The sequence below is a fragment of the Antechinus flavipes genome, chromosome 5, assembly GCF_016432865.1.
Source record: "Antechinus flavipes isolate AdamAnt ecotype Samford, QLD, Australia chromosome 5, AdamAnt_v2, whole genome shotgun sequence".
Taxonomy (NCBI): domain Eukaryota; kingdom Metazoa; phylum Chordata; class Mammalia; order Dasyuromorphia; family Dasyuridae; genus Antechinus; species Antechinus flavipes.
Genome location: NC_067402.1, coordinates 56,174,490 through 56,190,235, shown reverse-complemented (window position 1 = coordinate 56,190,235; position 15,746 = coordinate 56,174,490). Strand labels below are relative to the sequence as shown.

Genomic DNA, 15,746 nt, shown 5'->3' with positions numbered 1-15,746 from the left:
TTTTATTCCACTTACTTCTTTGTATCCGAAAATGATGCGCCCATCACTGAGGAGAGTAGCCTGGAAAGTGAAACTGCCTAGGTTGTAATTGTCTTGAAGATGTACATGGTCCCACTGGACGACGAGTGCTGTGCCTACAAACCCCAAAGAAGGAATGATATAAGAAAAACATACTAACCAATGATCTGGGAAGAATTCATTCATTTGAAAAAAAAATAGCTCTCCTTCAAGCTATTTGATTTTATGCAGTTAATTGGCATGTTAGTGTTGAAAAAGAAAATTTGACTTTCTTTTAAAGAAAAGGATTCACTATTATCTATTTAACTATTCAGCAAAACCATAACTTCAGAAAGAGATTAATATTGAGCCCAAAGTGAGAAAGTTTGCCTTAGGAGCCCATTAATGTTAATAGATGCTGCCTCTCTAAATTTCCCAGAGCCACTTTCATAATACAGTCCAAGTGCATTGGAGGGACTTCAAATATATCTGACAAATGCAGAAAGAACAAGAAACACATTAAATGGCTAGAACCATTCAAGAAAAAGAAAAATGAAAACTAAAACATTCTTTTACATTTAGCTTTATGCTATGCCATTATGCAGATATTTCTTTACTACTAATGAGAATTATATATTTTGATTCCCAATGCCTGAATTTTTGTGTTTATTGCAGTGCTTGGAGGCTGCTAGAAGGTGGCTCAAAGGGCCTCTGGGCTGAGATTTCAATGGCATCCTTGAAGTGTACCAATATAAGCCTTCAGCATCAAACCTTAGATTTTGATGATACATACTGGCAGCATTTACTAGACAACTATAAACATGCAAATCTGAGTTGGGAAATATTTTAATGAGTCCATATAGTCACTAAGAATTTTATATTCTCATTTTAACTGATACTATGCACATTTTATTTTAAAAAAAGGGTAGATGAGAGTTTTTCCCCTTAATGAGTGCATTCTTGTAGTTATAAAAGACAATTTTCAAGGAACTTAAAAAGTCATGCCAAAAATGTAGCTTGCAAAAGACTTAAAAGAGCAAAACACATTCTTGCATTCAGGAAAAATGTGATACAAAAAACAAATTAGTGTGGTTCTTTTAAAGTTCTCATTTTCTCCGATTAGTAAAAGTTCTCTGAAGCAAATTTAGATTTTGAAGTATAATGACAGCTTAGACATTATAGATGCCTGACACTCCTAAAGAGTGTGAAATCTTAGAAATGTTTCTTTTTAAAATAACATATGTCAAAGCCATACTTTTTTGGTTACTCCCTCTATGCATGTATTGTAGCATATCCGAACTGGAAAAAAACACAGAAGCCATTTTGTCTAACTCACACTTGTATAAGCATCTTCTCTATGAAATATTCAACCAATAGGCATCAAATTTTGCTCAGAGATCTTTAGAAAGAATGAAATTATAACTTGTAACATAAGATAGCAAGGTGGAATATTTTACTGTTGGAAAATTATAATTGTCAGGAAATTCCTCTGTATTTGCCTTCTTACATCTTCCTCTTATTATCATAAATCACATCCTTTCAGAGTTGAGCAGAATAGGAATAATTTGACTTCAATATGATATTCCCCAAATACTTGAAACCATCAGGTTCCCAATATATCTGCCCTAATCTAGAATAAAAATCCCCAATTCCTTCAGCTGCATCTCTCATTCTAATTAATATAGGTTCCCTCACTTTTCTGGTTGTTCTCAGGATATTTTGAAATTGATCAATGTCTTAACCTAACTGAACCCAATCCTAATATCTCTGTAAAGAAAACTTCATGAACATTATGGTCCTTGGGATCACTAAGAGTGGAATATGACTGATTGACTCAACAAAAAATGTATGTATGCACACACACAAAAAGAGAGAGAAAAATATAAATAGATATCTATTTGTATATATCTGTGTGTATAGTATATGTGTGTGTATAGAATGAATCTATCTCTATATATATACATACATATATATATATACACACACACATATGTACATGCATATTTGTTTATTCAAGCTTCTCTTACAGAAAGAAAAGTTAAATAAAAAGATTTTATCTTCAGCTGTTTCTCTTTTCATTTTAGTTGCAATGACTTTATATATATACATACATATATATATATATATATCATTATATATTTGTATATGTGAATATTTATACATATATACATATATATTGCTCTGAATTTGACCCAGTTCTCTATATGTTTGCTGTAAAAAAAATTCCCTAGTTTTTGGCTTTTCTTCTAATCTTGGTTGCATTGGTTCTATTTATGCAACTCTTTTTAAATTTAATATTATCAAAGTTATCTATTTTATATTTTGCAAGGCTATCCCTTATTTGTTTATTAATTCTCTCTTGTTCCTAGATACAACAGATACATTCTTCATATTCTCCTAATTGACTTATGGTAGTAAGCTTAATGATTTCTGACAGATTACTTTTCAGTTTATTTAGTAGTTGCTGTTAAATAGTGAATCCTTATCCTAGCTTGGTTTTAATAACTTCAATGCTTTTCAGTTATTTTGGTTCTGAGTTTTGTTTTCTTAAATTTCTTTACTATTTAAGCTTATATATATATATATATATATATTAACTACACCAAATAGTTGCTGTTCTTGTGATGGTGATGATGATGATGAGGAGGAGGAGGATGAAGATGAGGAGGATGATGATGTCAGAGTATGGTTTAAGACCAGGTACTACAATGTCTCTCTCCCTACCATTTTTAAACAATTTTTATTTTGCAAATCTTGATCTTTTGTTTCCCCCTCTTTAAATTATACCTCTAAGTGGACATATATTTATATATAATGTATATATGTAAATAATTAAATCTTTGATAATTTGGTAATGCTAATGAAATTAATTTCATTAGCATTGTCATTTTATAATAATGTTCCAATAGCAAAGAATTAATAAGTATTATTCCTATAAAGAGCATTTTGGAGTTAGATTGATAGAGTTCTGGATGTTTTCAAAAATGGATTTCAAAATATTTTACATATTCTATAGCTATTTTCTGTAAAATGTCTTCTTTCTATCCTTTATAATATACAGAAATGTAAAATTTGTGGCTAATTTTATATTCTGCTTTGTTAATGATAGAAATTAATAAAATTATTAGTTAGGAATTATTACAATTGAACATTTAATGTTCTTTAATTTTATTAGCTACAGAAATTGATATTTTTGTTTCCACCTTAACTTAATCATCTCCTTATATTTTTTTCTTTTCAATTCTATGGCCAAAATTCCAAAATTCTAAAAAAAAAATTATGCCAATAATGGAAATACCTTACTCCTTATTCTATTATAGCTTTTTATTTACGAGATATATGCATGGGTAATTTATCAGCATTGACAATTGCAAAACCTTTTGTTCCAATTTTTCCCCTCCTTCTCCCCACTCCCTCCCCCAGATGGTAGGTAGACCAATACATGTTAAAGTATATGTTAAATACAATATATGTATACATATTTATACAGTTATTTTGCTGCACAAGAAGAATCAGACTTTGAAATTATGTACAATTAACCTGTGATGGAAATAAAAAATGTAGGCAGACAAAAACAGAGGGATTAGAAATGCTATGTAATGGTTCATACTCATTTCCCAGAGTTCTTTTGCTGGGTGTAGCTGATTCTATTCATTATTGAACAAATGGAATTGATTTGGTTCATCTCATTGTTGAAGAAACCCATGCCCACCAGAATTGATTATCATAAAATATTGTTGTTAAAGTATATAATGATCTCCTGGTCTTGCTCATTTCATTCAGCATCCGTTCGTGTAAGTCTCTACAGGCTTACCCCTTATTTTATTGGAAACGTCTCTAATATTTCTCTAAAACAGATATAACTGCTTTCAGTTTTGGATACTCACTATAATATTAAGGAAAGACCTATTTCTGTTTTAATTTTTATTTTTTACCAAAAAAAGATGTTTTGTTAAATGCTTTTCTTCCATAATGCATGGATACAAGCTTGTGATTTTTTGTTTTTGTTGATAATATAGTTTCTTGTGTTTAATATTTTCTTAATATAAACCACTCTGATATTTTTCATATATATAACATTCTTGTTTATTAAATTTGATAATATTACATTCCCCTCAATATTTTAGCCTTTCAAAATATTTAAATTTAGACTAATTTATTGTGCAACTTTTTTGTTATCCTTCAAACTGATGAGAATGTCATACATATTTCATGTCACTGAGAAAAGTGCTAATTAGCTTACAGTTAAATATAGATATATTTGCCACTCTTCTATGAACACCATTCTATATTTTCATTGAATCATGTCTGAGTAGTTAATCTAGGTTAATTTTAAGAATTTTCATTTTCTACATCGAGAATTGACTCAAATTTATTAAAAATATAAGCCATTCTCCAATGGATAAATTATCAAAGAACAGACAAAATAAAAACAATTTTCAGATGAATAAATCAAAACCATTTTTAATCTTAAGAAAAAATGCTCTAAATCACTGTTGATCAGAAAAATGCAAATAAAGACAACAACTACACACCTCTCAAATTGGCTAATATGACAGGAAAAGATAATGATAAATGTTGGAGGGGATTTGGAAAAAAACTGGGACACTAAAACATTGTTCGTGGAGTTGTGAAGTGATCCAACCATTCTGGATAGCAATTAGAAACTATGCCCAAAGGGCTATCAAAATGTGCATATCCTTTGATCTAGCAATAGCTCTACTGGACTTGTATCCCAAAGAGATCATAAAAGAGAAAAAAAGGACTCATGTATGTAAAAATGTTTTTAGCAGCCTTTTTTGTGGTAGCAAAGAACTTTAAACTGAGTGGATGCCCATCAGCTGGGGAATGGCTGACTAAATTGTGGAATATGAATGTTGTGGAATATTATTTTTCTTTAAGAAACAATCATCAGAACACGTTCAGGAAGGGCTGGAGAGATTTGCATGAACTGATGTTTAATGAAGTGAGTAGAACCAAGAGAACACTGTAGAGGGCAACGAGAATATGTGATGATCAATTCTGATGAACATGGCTCTTTTCAACAATGAAGTGATTTAGACTAATTCCATTAGACTTGTGATGAAGAGAGCCATTTGCATCCAGAGAGAAGACTGTAGAGACTGAATGTGGATCACAACATAGAATTTTCACCATTTTGTTGTTATTTGCTTGCTTTTTATTTTCTTTCTCATTTTTCCCTTTTTGATCTGATTTTTCTTTTGTAACATGATAATTGGAATTGCACATGTTTAACATATATTAGATTACTTGCCATCTAAGGGAGGGGGTGGGGGGAAAAAGAGGTAGAAAAAATTTGGAATATAAGGTTTAGCAAGAGTGAATGTTGAAAATTACCTTTGCAAATATTTTGAAAATTAAAAAGCTATTGAAAAAATTGAAAATTTTTATTATTTAAAAAATATTTTTTATTTTCTTCTTGGCACAAATATTGGTTATTTTTTTCTTACTTGTTCTAACAATTATAGCAGGAGCTGAAGATGGAGCAAATAAAATTTGCAATGGAACATTTTTTGGTGTAATAGGGTCAATAAGTCCCAAAAAATCCTGTATCTCTTTTCCCTTACTTTCATACTCACTTGTAAAACTTGAACCAATTCTTATATACAAAATTCTATTATACGTTGTATTGAATTTATAGTTTTACTAAATATACTATTACATTTCAAGAGGGGAATGAGCAAATGCACTCTGTATACACTATTTCTCCAAAGAGTATTTTTATAAATCCCAGAAGCAATATAATATACTAATTCACTAGAAGTTGAGTCCTACTACAATGTCTTTTTATGATGTGTATGTGCTACTGACTGTTACTTTGTCTGAAAAGTTAATCTATAAAAATGAGCTCTATGAAACTGAAAAAGACTTCTAGTATACTTTTCTTGCCTATCATCAGCTTAGGGAATTTGGAGACACTCATTTCTAGAACAAATAAAACAAATAAAAATGATTAGCCACAAGAATGCATAAATGCATAAATATTGTTTATTAAAAAATCAAGGACTCATTTTCTGAATATATGGATAGATCACTCATAATAGTAACCATGGCCCCTGGGAGTATATAAACATGGTATATATTTATTATTCATAAATAAATAAGAATGATAGAAACACAATCATGAAATATTAAATTAATCTAAAATTTTTGATGTTAATATGACAGGGATTATTTAATGGCATTCCATGTTAATTGACCTTCATTAAAATTCCAAAACTTTTTATTTTAGCTCTCTTGACTCATGTGCCTCTCCAGACTAAATAAGATGACTGAAACATGGCATACATAATCATTTGGCTATTTGGTTCACTTACTGATTAGTTTTCCTTTTTAATTTTTTTCTAATTTTTTCTTTATTCTTTCTTATCTTAAAAGGGATAATCTTTTAGATAGAGGAGCAAGAATGATATACAAGAATGAGACAGTGACATAAAAACAAGTTATTTGATTAAAAAATTAAAAAAATAATTGAATATACCATGGAAACTCCTCAGAAGCACATTTTAAAAACTATTACTAGCTATTTCTTTCCTGAATGCCAGAATTAAGCATGGAATAGTTTGTCCTCCCCAATCACACCACTGTTTTTTCTACCATTTAAAAAGCACATATGGTTACACCAAAACTGTTAATGAATTATGTCAAATTTTTATTGAATGCTCAATATTTAAAGAAGGTTTGTAGCAAATACTGAAATATTTTATAACATAGCCTTATCTTGTGCAGATATATGCTTTACACACACACACACACACACACACACACACACACACATACATACACATATGCAATGGGCTGAGGCTTGAGTTGATGCACTGAGGTCCCAAGCACATGAGGCTAAATAGTAATTGGACCATACTCTATTAATATATAAGCTTGGAGAAAGAATGATCCCCACCTACTTTTGTGCAAGTCCTGATGTGTTGTATAGGAAATGACGATTCTGGTGGGTGGAGGCAGGGGAGTGAAAAAGGAAGGGGAGGAGAGCTCAGGCCCCACTTGCTCTGCTAGCTGGCTTCCTGTTTGTTTCTCTTCTTCTTTTTGCTTTTTTTTTTTTTTTTTTTTTTTTTTGCTGAGGTAGTTGGGGTTAATTGACTTGCCTATGGTCATACAACCAGGAATTGTTAAGTGTCTGAGGCTGGATTTGAACTCAGGTCCTCTTGACTTCAAGGCTGGTGCTCTATCCACTGAACCATCTGGACTTCAAAAACTTGGAGAGATCATTGGATTTCCTGATATGTGAAGCAATGGACAATAGATTGGTTTTAGACTATCTCTTGGCTGCTGAAGAAGATGTATGTGTGACTGCTGTTTACATACTCTCCTTCTAGGACTTCTGGCAATCTTTTACAACACAATGTTGATTCATATTGTTTGTTATACCATTACTTGCGTGTACAATTCATGTTTATTACACCAAATCAAGCCTGCACTGACTGTGGGGAGAGTCATCACTAATAGCCTCTGCGTTGTTGCTATGTGCTTGTGTAATACCTCCCATGCTGATGGGTTTGTGCGTAATAAGACCCTTGAGCCCAGAAACCCGCTAGCAACTCCCACTTCCCTTTGGTGCTTTTCATCTCCCTTCCTGAGATGTCAGGGAGGGAGTGATTATCTCCTTTTTAGTGCTTTCACCTCCCTTCCTGAGAAGTCAGGGGGGTCGTGATCACCTCCTTTTCGGTGCTTTCACCTCCTTTCCTGAGAAGTCAGGGAGGATGTGATCACCTCCCCTTGGGGTCTCTGACCTCCCTGAGGAGTCAGGGATGGCATGATCACCTGTGTTCAAAAACAAAAGAAAGCGGGAGATGTAATGGGCTGAGGCTTGAATTGATGCACTGAGGTCCCAAGCACATGAGGCTAAATAGTAATTGGACCATACTCTATTAATATATAAGCTTGGAGAAAGAATGGTCCCCGCCTACTCTTTGTGTAAGTCCTGATGTGTTGTATAGGAAATGACGATTCTGGTGGGTGGAGGCAGGGGAGGGGAAAGGGAAGGGGAGGAAAGCTCAGCCCCAACTTGCTCTGCTAGCTGGCTTCCTGTCGCAGCTGCCCATATTGCGATTGCAATCCTTCTTGCCCATATTGCTATCGCAATCTTTTTTCATCTCTTCACTTGAATAAAGACTGAAGATTTTTTCCCTTAACCTAAGTTCCTGACTCCGGCTGATTTTAAATATGCGATCATTACACACATACACATACACACACATATACACACTCCTAGAGTCACATGAATGCAGAATATTTAAAACATTTAAGTGTTGTCTTAGCAATTACAATTTTTTTCTCCCTTGCTCCCTTACCTTCTCCCTCCCTAAGATAGCAAACAACATGATAAAAATATATGCAATCCTTTTAAACATATTTTTCATGTTGGGCAAGAAACCGACACACACACACACACACACACACACACACACACATACACATACACACACATATGTATTTTTCTTTCCTATGACAGGGTTGTGTTGTGTTCTGTGTTTTAATCTCATCCCTTTCTTCTTCCTTTACAAACATGCCCATGATTTTGTCAAACACAAATAACCTTATTCAAAATTCTCTTAGATTCAACTGCTAAATATATCAAATGTTCTCCACCATGTCAATAAGTCAAAGACTAAGACATAGTGTGGACAGGAGAGAGCCACCTGTTCAATATTCTACCACATATTTGCATATAAACACATGATCTTATATATAGGTTTTTTTATTGTAATGTTGTAACATTAATTTTGTCCCAAAGCCTGGTCTACTTTATTTTTTTCTTAATCTTGAATATACTTTTATTACAGTATTAAAATCTCATATGCTATTCCATTTAGGCTTACATAGATTAGTGTCCTGAATTTTCTTCTTTATATTAAAAACTCCTTTGCTTAAGCAAGTTGGAGCTGCCCCACTTGACAGATGAAATTGGTGGCACTATACATAGGTCTTGCTCTCTTTTAAGTTTTTCCACTGTTTTCAAAAATCTACCTATATATTAAATTAATTTGATACAAATTAAATTATATGGGTCCATCAAAGTCAACATAATAGTTTTTAATATGTCCTAGTAATCAATCTTAATACAAATTGAAGTCTCCAAATGCTACTATATTTTGCTTGAGTGACATTGCTGAAAATCATATTAGGAAACCATTCTATAGTATTTTTGCATTTGTGGAAGTCATAGTCTATCAACCAACAATATTACATCTTTTTCCCTATTTTTAGTTCTATCTAAAAATTCTCTGTTATTTTTTCTCATGAAACTTAAAAATTTTTAAATAGATGTTAGACTTAATATATGTGTATATATATGTATATATATATGTGTGTGTATATACATATGTATAAATTTACTCATGTTTACATATAGGCATATTTATATGCACAAGGATTCAGAAATAGATGTGTGTATGATATATGCATGGGAGGGGGGTGTGATGCATCCATAAATTACATCTTCTAAGAGCATTAACTGGGAAAGTCTACTGAGGGCCTCATGCTAAAATTTAAATAAAACTTTTTATCTCAACTCCTTTACCTTGTTATGTAAGATAAAGGAGTCAATGCCGTTCTGGATATTTTCCCCCCATAGGAATCTTAATGTATGCCTTCTCTACAATAGACATTTTTTAGCTGTCCTTTTGGTCCTCTTCTCTATATAATTTTAAAGTTTTAAATGTGAATGCCCTTCCCCATTCTGATTTAAACCTAATGATTTTTTTTCAATTACCTTAGTCTCCTATCCAGTATAGTTTTCCTTATTTCATAGACATGCTTTCTCTTTTTTGCTAAAATCTTGGTATTCTATTATCAGATGATTGAGAAAACAAAATGATGTTCCTTAGTACCACTCAGGAACTATACTTTTTAACTTATTATACCATGTTTTTGTCATAAGCTATATCTCTAAATTCAAGTCAGAGATGAAAACTTTACCTGTACTACCAATTATTTCAATTCTCTATTCATGACTTCATCATCCCTAGAGTTACATTTGACTTCTATTCAATTCTACTCCTACTTTAGCAAAAAAAAAAAAAAAAAAATGATGTTAATTTGTTTGATGATTCCTGTAATGTCCTCTTATACATGCTGAATATTCATTGAAATATAATCCAATGAAGATGTATTAGGCAACCAACTATGGACATTGTGCTAGACACTAAGGTTTTTAAACTTTTTTTAAATTACGTTTTTGTCCTCAGATTAATAACATTCTTATGAAATCAACAAAAAATGAGCATAACACATTTAGAATATATTTTCATATGAGAAATAAAAGAAATGAATGAATGATTTTGGAAGAGAAGAATCACTTTTAATTTGGAAAGATTGGGAAAAGTATCAGATAAAATAAAATAAGAAATTAGCTTTGAAATAAAAGAGCAATTTTGATAGAAAAAGTTTATTTCATTTTGAGATGCATTTATGTAAGGAAAAGTAGGATGAAAGGGTTGAATATATAATACAGTTTGCTGAGATATGGAATGCATGCATGAGAAGTATAAAATCAAGTTGAAAAAGTAGGTTTGGGACAAGACTGTAGAGAATCCTGAACGCTAAAGTAAGATGTATACATTTTGTTTTCCAGGATATAGGTAGGGGTCCTCAAACTATAGCCATGGCCAGATGCAGCAGCTGAGGATGATTATCCCCCTCACCCAGGACTAAGAAGTTTATTTAAAGGCCCACAAAACAAAGTTTTTTTTTTTTTTTACTATAGTCTGGCCCTCCAAAAGTCTGAGGGACAGTGAACTGGCCCCCTATTTAAAAAGTTTGAGGACCCCTGAGAAGAGTCAAAGTATTCAGATGCCATCATGTATGTACATAAAATATAAATGTTAACTGTGATATGGACAGCAGAGAGGAGACTAGATTGGAAAAGAAAAGAACTAGAGACAACAATGCAACCTTCTGGATTTCAAGCCTGAATGACTGGGAAAATGTTAGTATGTGAACATAAATAAGGAATTCAAGAATATTCCCAATTTTCCCTGGTAATATTTATTTTAATATGCTAAATAATTGTTTAAGCATATTGACTTTGAAACATGAAAGTTATGTAGTGGTAGATGTTAAAAAACCAACAGTTGAAAATGTAAGACAAGATCTTGGGGACAAGTTGGTGTTAGAAATAGAGGATTGGAATTCATCTGCATAGATATGATCAATGAAATGCTGAAAGTAAGGAAAAATTATTTTAATGAAAAGGACAATTACACTTAGAGAGAAGAAGAGAAGGAACATATAAGGGCAGTGAAGAAGTGACATTCATGTTTTGGAAGCTAAAGATGTAGATAATAAGAAAATGCAATTGGAAAGCAAGTTCAAATAGCATAAGAATGTCATGGAATAAAGACTAGGAAAAATTGAATTTGGCAAATATGTCACTAAGGACTTTGGAAATAGCAGTCCTAGTAGAGATCTAAATGCAAAGAATTGAGCAGGGATTGAGTGATAAAGTGTGAGCAGTGAGTAAAGCTGATTCCTAATAAATGTTTCATAGAAAAGGAGAACAACTATGTGAACCAAAGAAGTGAGTGAACATGTGTAATGGGGCGCCGAATGTGATGACCATGTATTTAAAATCAGCCTGAGTCAGGAATTCAGGTTAAGGGAAAAATCTTCAGTCTTTATTGAAGTGAAGAGGTGAATAAGGATTGTGATAGCAATATGGGCAACAAGGATTGCGATAGCAATATGGGCAGCTGCGACAGGAAGCCAGCTAGCAGAGGGAGATCTGAGCTGAAAGGCTGTTGCAATGGCAATGCAAGCAGTCTCTCTTTCCCCTTCCTTTTCCACTCCCCTGACTCCACCCACCAAAATCGTCATTTCCTATACAACACATCAGGACTTGCACAAAGAGTGGGCGGGGGGCCATTCTTTCTCCAAGCTTATGTATTAATAGAGTATGGTCCAATTACTATTTAGTTTCACGTGCTTGGGACCTCAGTGCATCAACCCAAGCCTCAGCCCATTACAAGTGTGTGTGTGTGTGTGTGTGTGTGTGTGTGTGTGTATGCATATGAATATACATGTAATTTTATTTTGTGAGGTAAGAAAGATTGGAAAAATTTTTTAAAGGAGATGGAAAGAGGTTAATAGAAAAAGAGAGACAGAAAGAGCAGGAAAGAAGTGGAATGACCTGTAAATCAAGATTGTAGAGAGCCATAACTCTGGAGAAGCAGACTTGAAACAATGTGTTAACTCAGGAAATGATAAGACAATGGTTATAACTCTAATTTAGCATGGTGATTAATAGTTCTCCTACTATGATGAAATTATAATAGAGTATTTAAGAGCCAACAAGGACTGGACGAGAGATATTCCATCTTTGATCAGGTTCCTGGTGTTCTCCTTCAATTCTCCATAAAGGCCCTCCAGAAAGCTAGCCAGCCCCCAAGTGAAGGAGACAGATTATGAAGGAGATAATAAAGAATTTGGACTTTGTCCCTGGCTATTCTCATGGTGATTACTTAGCTGAAATGAAGGCTGATCCAAAGACCTCCAGAAAGCTAACCAGAACATTACACAAAATGATGAAAAAAACAAGAAGAGAATGTCATGAAATCCCTAGGCAATAGAAAGTTTGGCTTTGACAAGAAAGTAAAGTAACCTTTCCTTTGAAACTTGAAGGGGCAGCTGGATAGCACAATGGATAGAGTACCAATCCCATAGTCAGAAGGAACTGAGTTCAAATCTGATCTCAGACACTTAATACTTCTTAGCTGTGTGACCTTGGGCAAGTCACTTAACCCCAATTGCCTCAACAAAAAAAAAAAAAAAAGGAAAAAAAAGAAACTTGGAAAAAATTGGAGAAGATTCCAACAAGTTTTAAGCTATAAGGTCCAATAGGTAAATAAGTTCATTTGAATGACCTTATTCTTTCTCTCTCTCCCTTCTCCTTACCCCCCCCCAAAAAAAAAGGTAGAAAGTAAGCTCCTTTTCTGAGAATGAATATAGTATGAGACAAGGAAGAGAAGAATAAGAATAATCAATGTGGGGAATTTAAATGAAATTAATAAGTGGTGAATAAAAGACTGCTAGACAGCCATAAGGGGCCAGTTAAAGTAGGAGAAAAGCTTGAATGTATCTTATATTTAAATGTCAGTATCCAACTTGCTTCATTAACTTGAGAAGGAGGATAGAAAAGAAAGAGACTAAGCTGTTATGTGGAATTCCCAAGAAATGCCAGGTTTGTGGATTAGTGGAACAGAAGTAGCAGAAGTCAAAAGGGCCAATGGTTTGATCATAAGATTATGGGTGTTAGGCTGGAAAAAACCACAGGAAACTTAGAATTCAGCTCATGCATTTTATAAATGAAGAAACCAAAGTCCATAAAGTTTAAATGACACTGAATTGTTAAGTAACAGAAGCAGGGTGCTGTTATTGTCATAATCATCAAGATTGCACTATGCTGCCTCTTTGAGATTAAAATATAGTAGAAAGTACAGAATTGGAACATTAGAATAACTAACACCAAAATCAGAATTGGAAGTAGTGAGTGCTTCCAAGTAGACTCTTCAAGGAAAAGTTGGGTTATCTTTTATTTAAACTATAGATGATCAATTCGATTGATGGCATAATGAAGGGAATTAGGGATTAGGAGATAAGAAGACCTGAGTGCAAATAGTTCTTTAGATATTTATTATTTGTGTGACCATAGTTAAGTCACTTAAGTTTTCACTATTAATTTCTCTCACCCCAGATTTCCTTATTGTTAATATGGGGAAATATATAGTTTGACAGGGTTCTTGTAAGAATAAAATAAAATAAAATATGCAATTGGGAAGAAATAAAATAGTATTTTAAAAAGTAAATAGAATAAGATAAACATATAAAGGAGTTAAATAAAACTTTATCAAATTGCAATATAGATGCTAGATGAAATTAGCATCAATGATTTTTTAAAATGAGCATGGGCTAGAAAGCTTCTGAAATCTCTTCCAGTTCTTAGTTTGTTTTTTTTTTTTTCTATTTTATATTCTTTAAAAATGCTTAGTAAGAGTTTACCATATCTCAAATACAATGCTAGGCACCAGGAACATAATTTAGGAGTTAGAAAAAAAATTTCCCTCAGAAAGTTTATTTTATCAGAATGATTTGAAAGTAGCAGGAAGGCTCCAGAAGGATACCGATTCCTGCTCTGTTTTTTTTTTTTTTTTTTTTTTTTGTTGTTGTTGTTGTTGTTGTTGTTGTTTTGTGTTTTTTGTTTGTTCGTTTGTTTTTTTAAGGGAAGGAACTATCAAGGAAAGGATGGCCATATGAGAAAGAGCTCTGGAAATGAAATCAGGGACACAAGTTCAAATCTTTCCTCAGATGCTTTCCAGTTTTGTCACCCTGGGTCAGTCAGTTAACCTCTATCAATTTCAGTGTCCTCAGCTATAACACAGTGATAATAATAATATCTACCACCAAGGATTATGGTAAAGATAAAAGTAGATATTTGTGAAATACTTTGCAAACCTTTAAAGTGTTATGTAAATGCTAATTATTATAATGGTTATTTTATTATTATAGCTACTATTGCTACTACTCATTATTTTTAGTATTATTTCTTCAGAAGGAAATCATCTCTGAACTTATGAATGTGAAGTAGAGAAGAATAAAAAGAACAAAAATACAAAAGGCACCTTATTCAATCTAGAGCATAGATTCTAAATTCTTCAGCTGGTGGCAGGACAGGTAAAATTGACAAATGGACGTGACTAAATAGGAAGGAGAAGGTGAGAAGAAGTATATGAAAAAGAAGCATGTGCCTTGTTAAATGAGGATACCAAATGGCAGACATCAAGGAGCAAATTGGCAAGATGTAATAGTCATGATGGAAAGGAGTACTGCAAAGATAGAAATTTAGGAAAAGAACTGAGGTGGGGATTGGTCCTGGGATTCTATGGGTATAATGACATCTGATATGAGGAAACTCTCAGGTTTGATCCATCTGTGCCGTTTATATTCTTGGAGGATTGACCAGAGCTCAGAGATGTTAAGGGCTTTATCTTAAAGCACACAGCCAATAAATGTCAGAAGTGGAACTTGATAATATTTAGTTCTTAAGTGAATTATCTATGAATCTCCCTTCAGGAAGATGCTCACAGGATTATAGCCAATAAGGTTCAAATTAGAATTTCAGGGTGATAGGATTTTCACAAAATGATGCGTAGCAATTATAGGAGGGCTTTTTGTTTTTAGAAATTTTTTACCAACTGGAGTGCTCCTAGTTCTATGGGTGAATATGTAAGCACATGGATATAGTTCTATATGGGATATAGATGGAGAGACAGATAAATATTCCCTCCATATATTCACAAACATATGTATATGTAGGTATGTATATAAATAAATATATACATATATATTTATACACACACATACATGTTTGTATATGTATACACACATACACACATATGTATATGTACACATACACACATACATATAATGTGTGTGTATTTTATATGGAAGCTTTCTATAGTTAATAGAGACTTTCCATACCCGGTCTTGAATTGGGAGTAAGTTAACTCAAAATAACATTATTTACCTTCAATTTCCTATCAAGGCTTATTAGACATGCTGAAGCTTTATTGCATTTTTCTTTGTTATACAATTTTATGTATCATACAATATGGAGTTCATTCTAAACTCCATTAAAAGAGGATGTTCTCTATAATTTCCCATAAAGATGAAAATGGCATTTAACATTTATAGGATACTCAATAAATGTTATTATT

General features: G+C 32.8%; 1 protein-coding gene across 2 annotated transcripts in view; it reads right to left on the bottom strand.

Moving 5' to 3' along the window:
* The window catches only part of PLXDC2 (plexin domain containing 2), a 518,304-nt gene that overhangs the window by 158,860 nt on the left and 343,698 nt on the right, over positions 1-15,746 (bottom strand). For both annotated transcript variants that reach the window (XM_052000461.1, XM_052000460.1), the window contains exon 6: positions 16-134. In XM_052000461.1, coding sequence (XP_051856421.1) covers positions 16-134 — 119 coding nt within the window. The remainder of the gene's footprint in view (positions 1-15; positions 135-15,746) is intronic.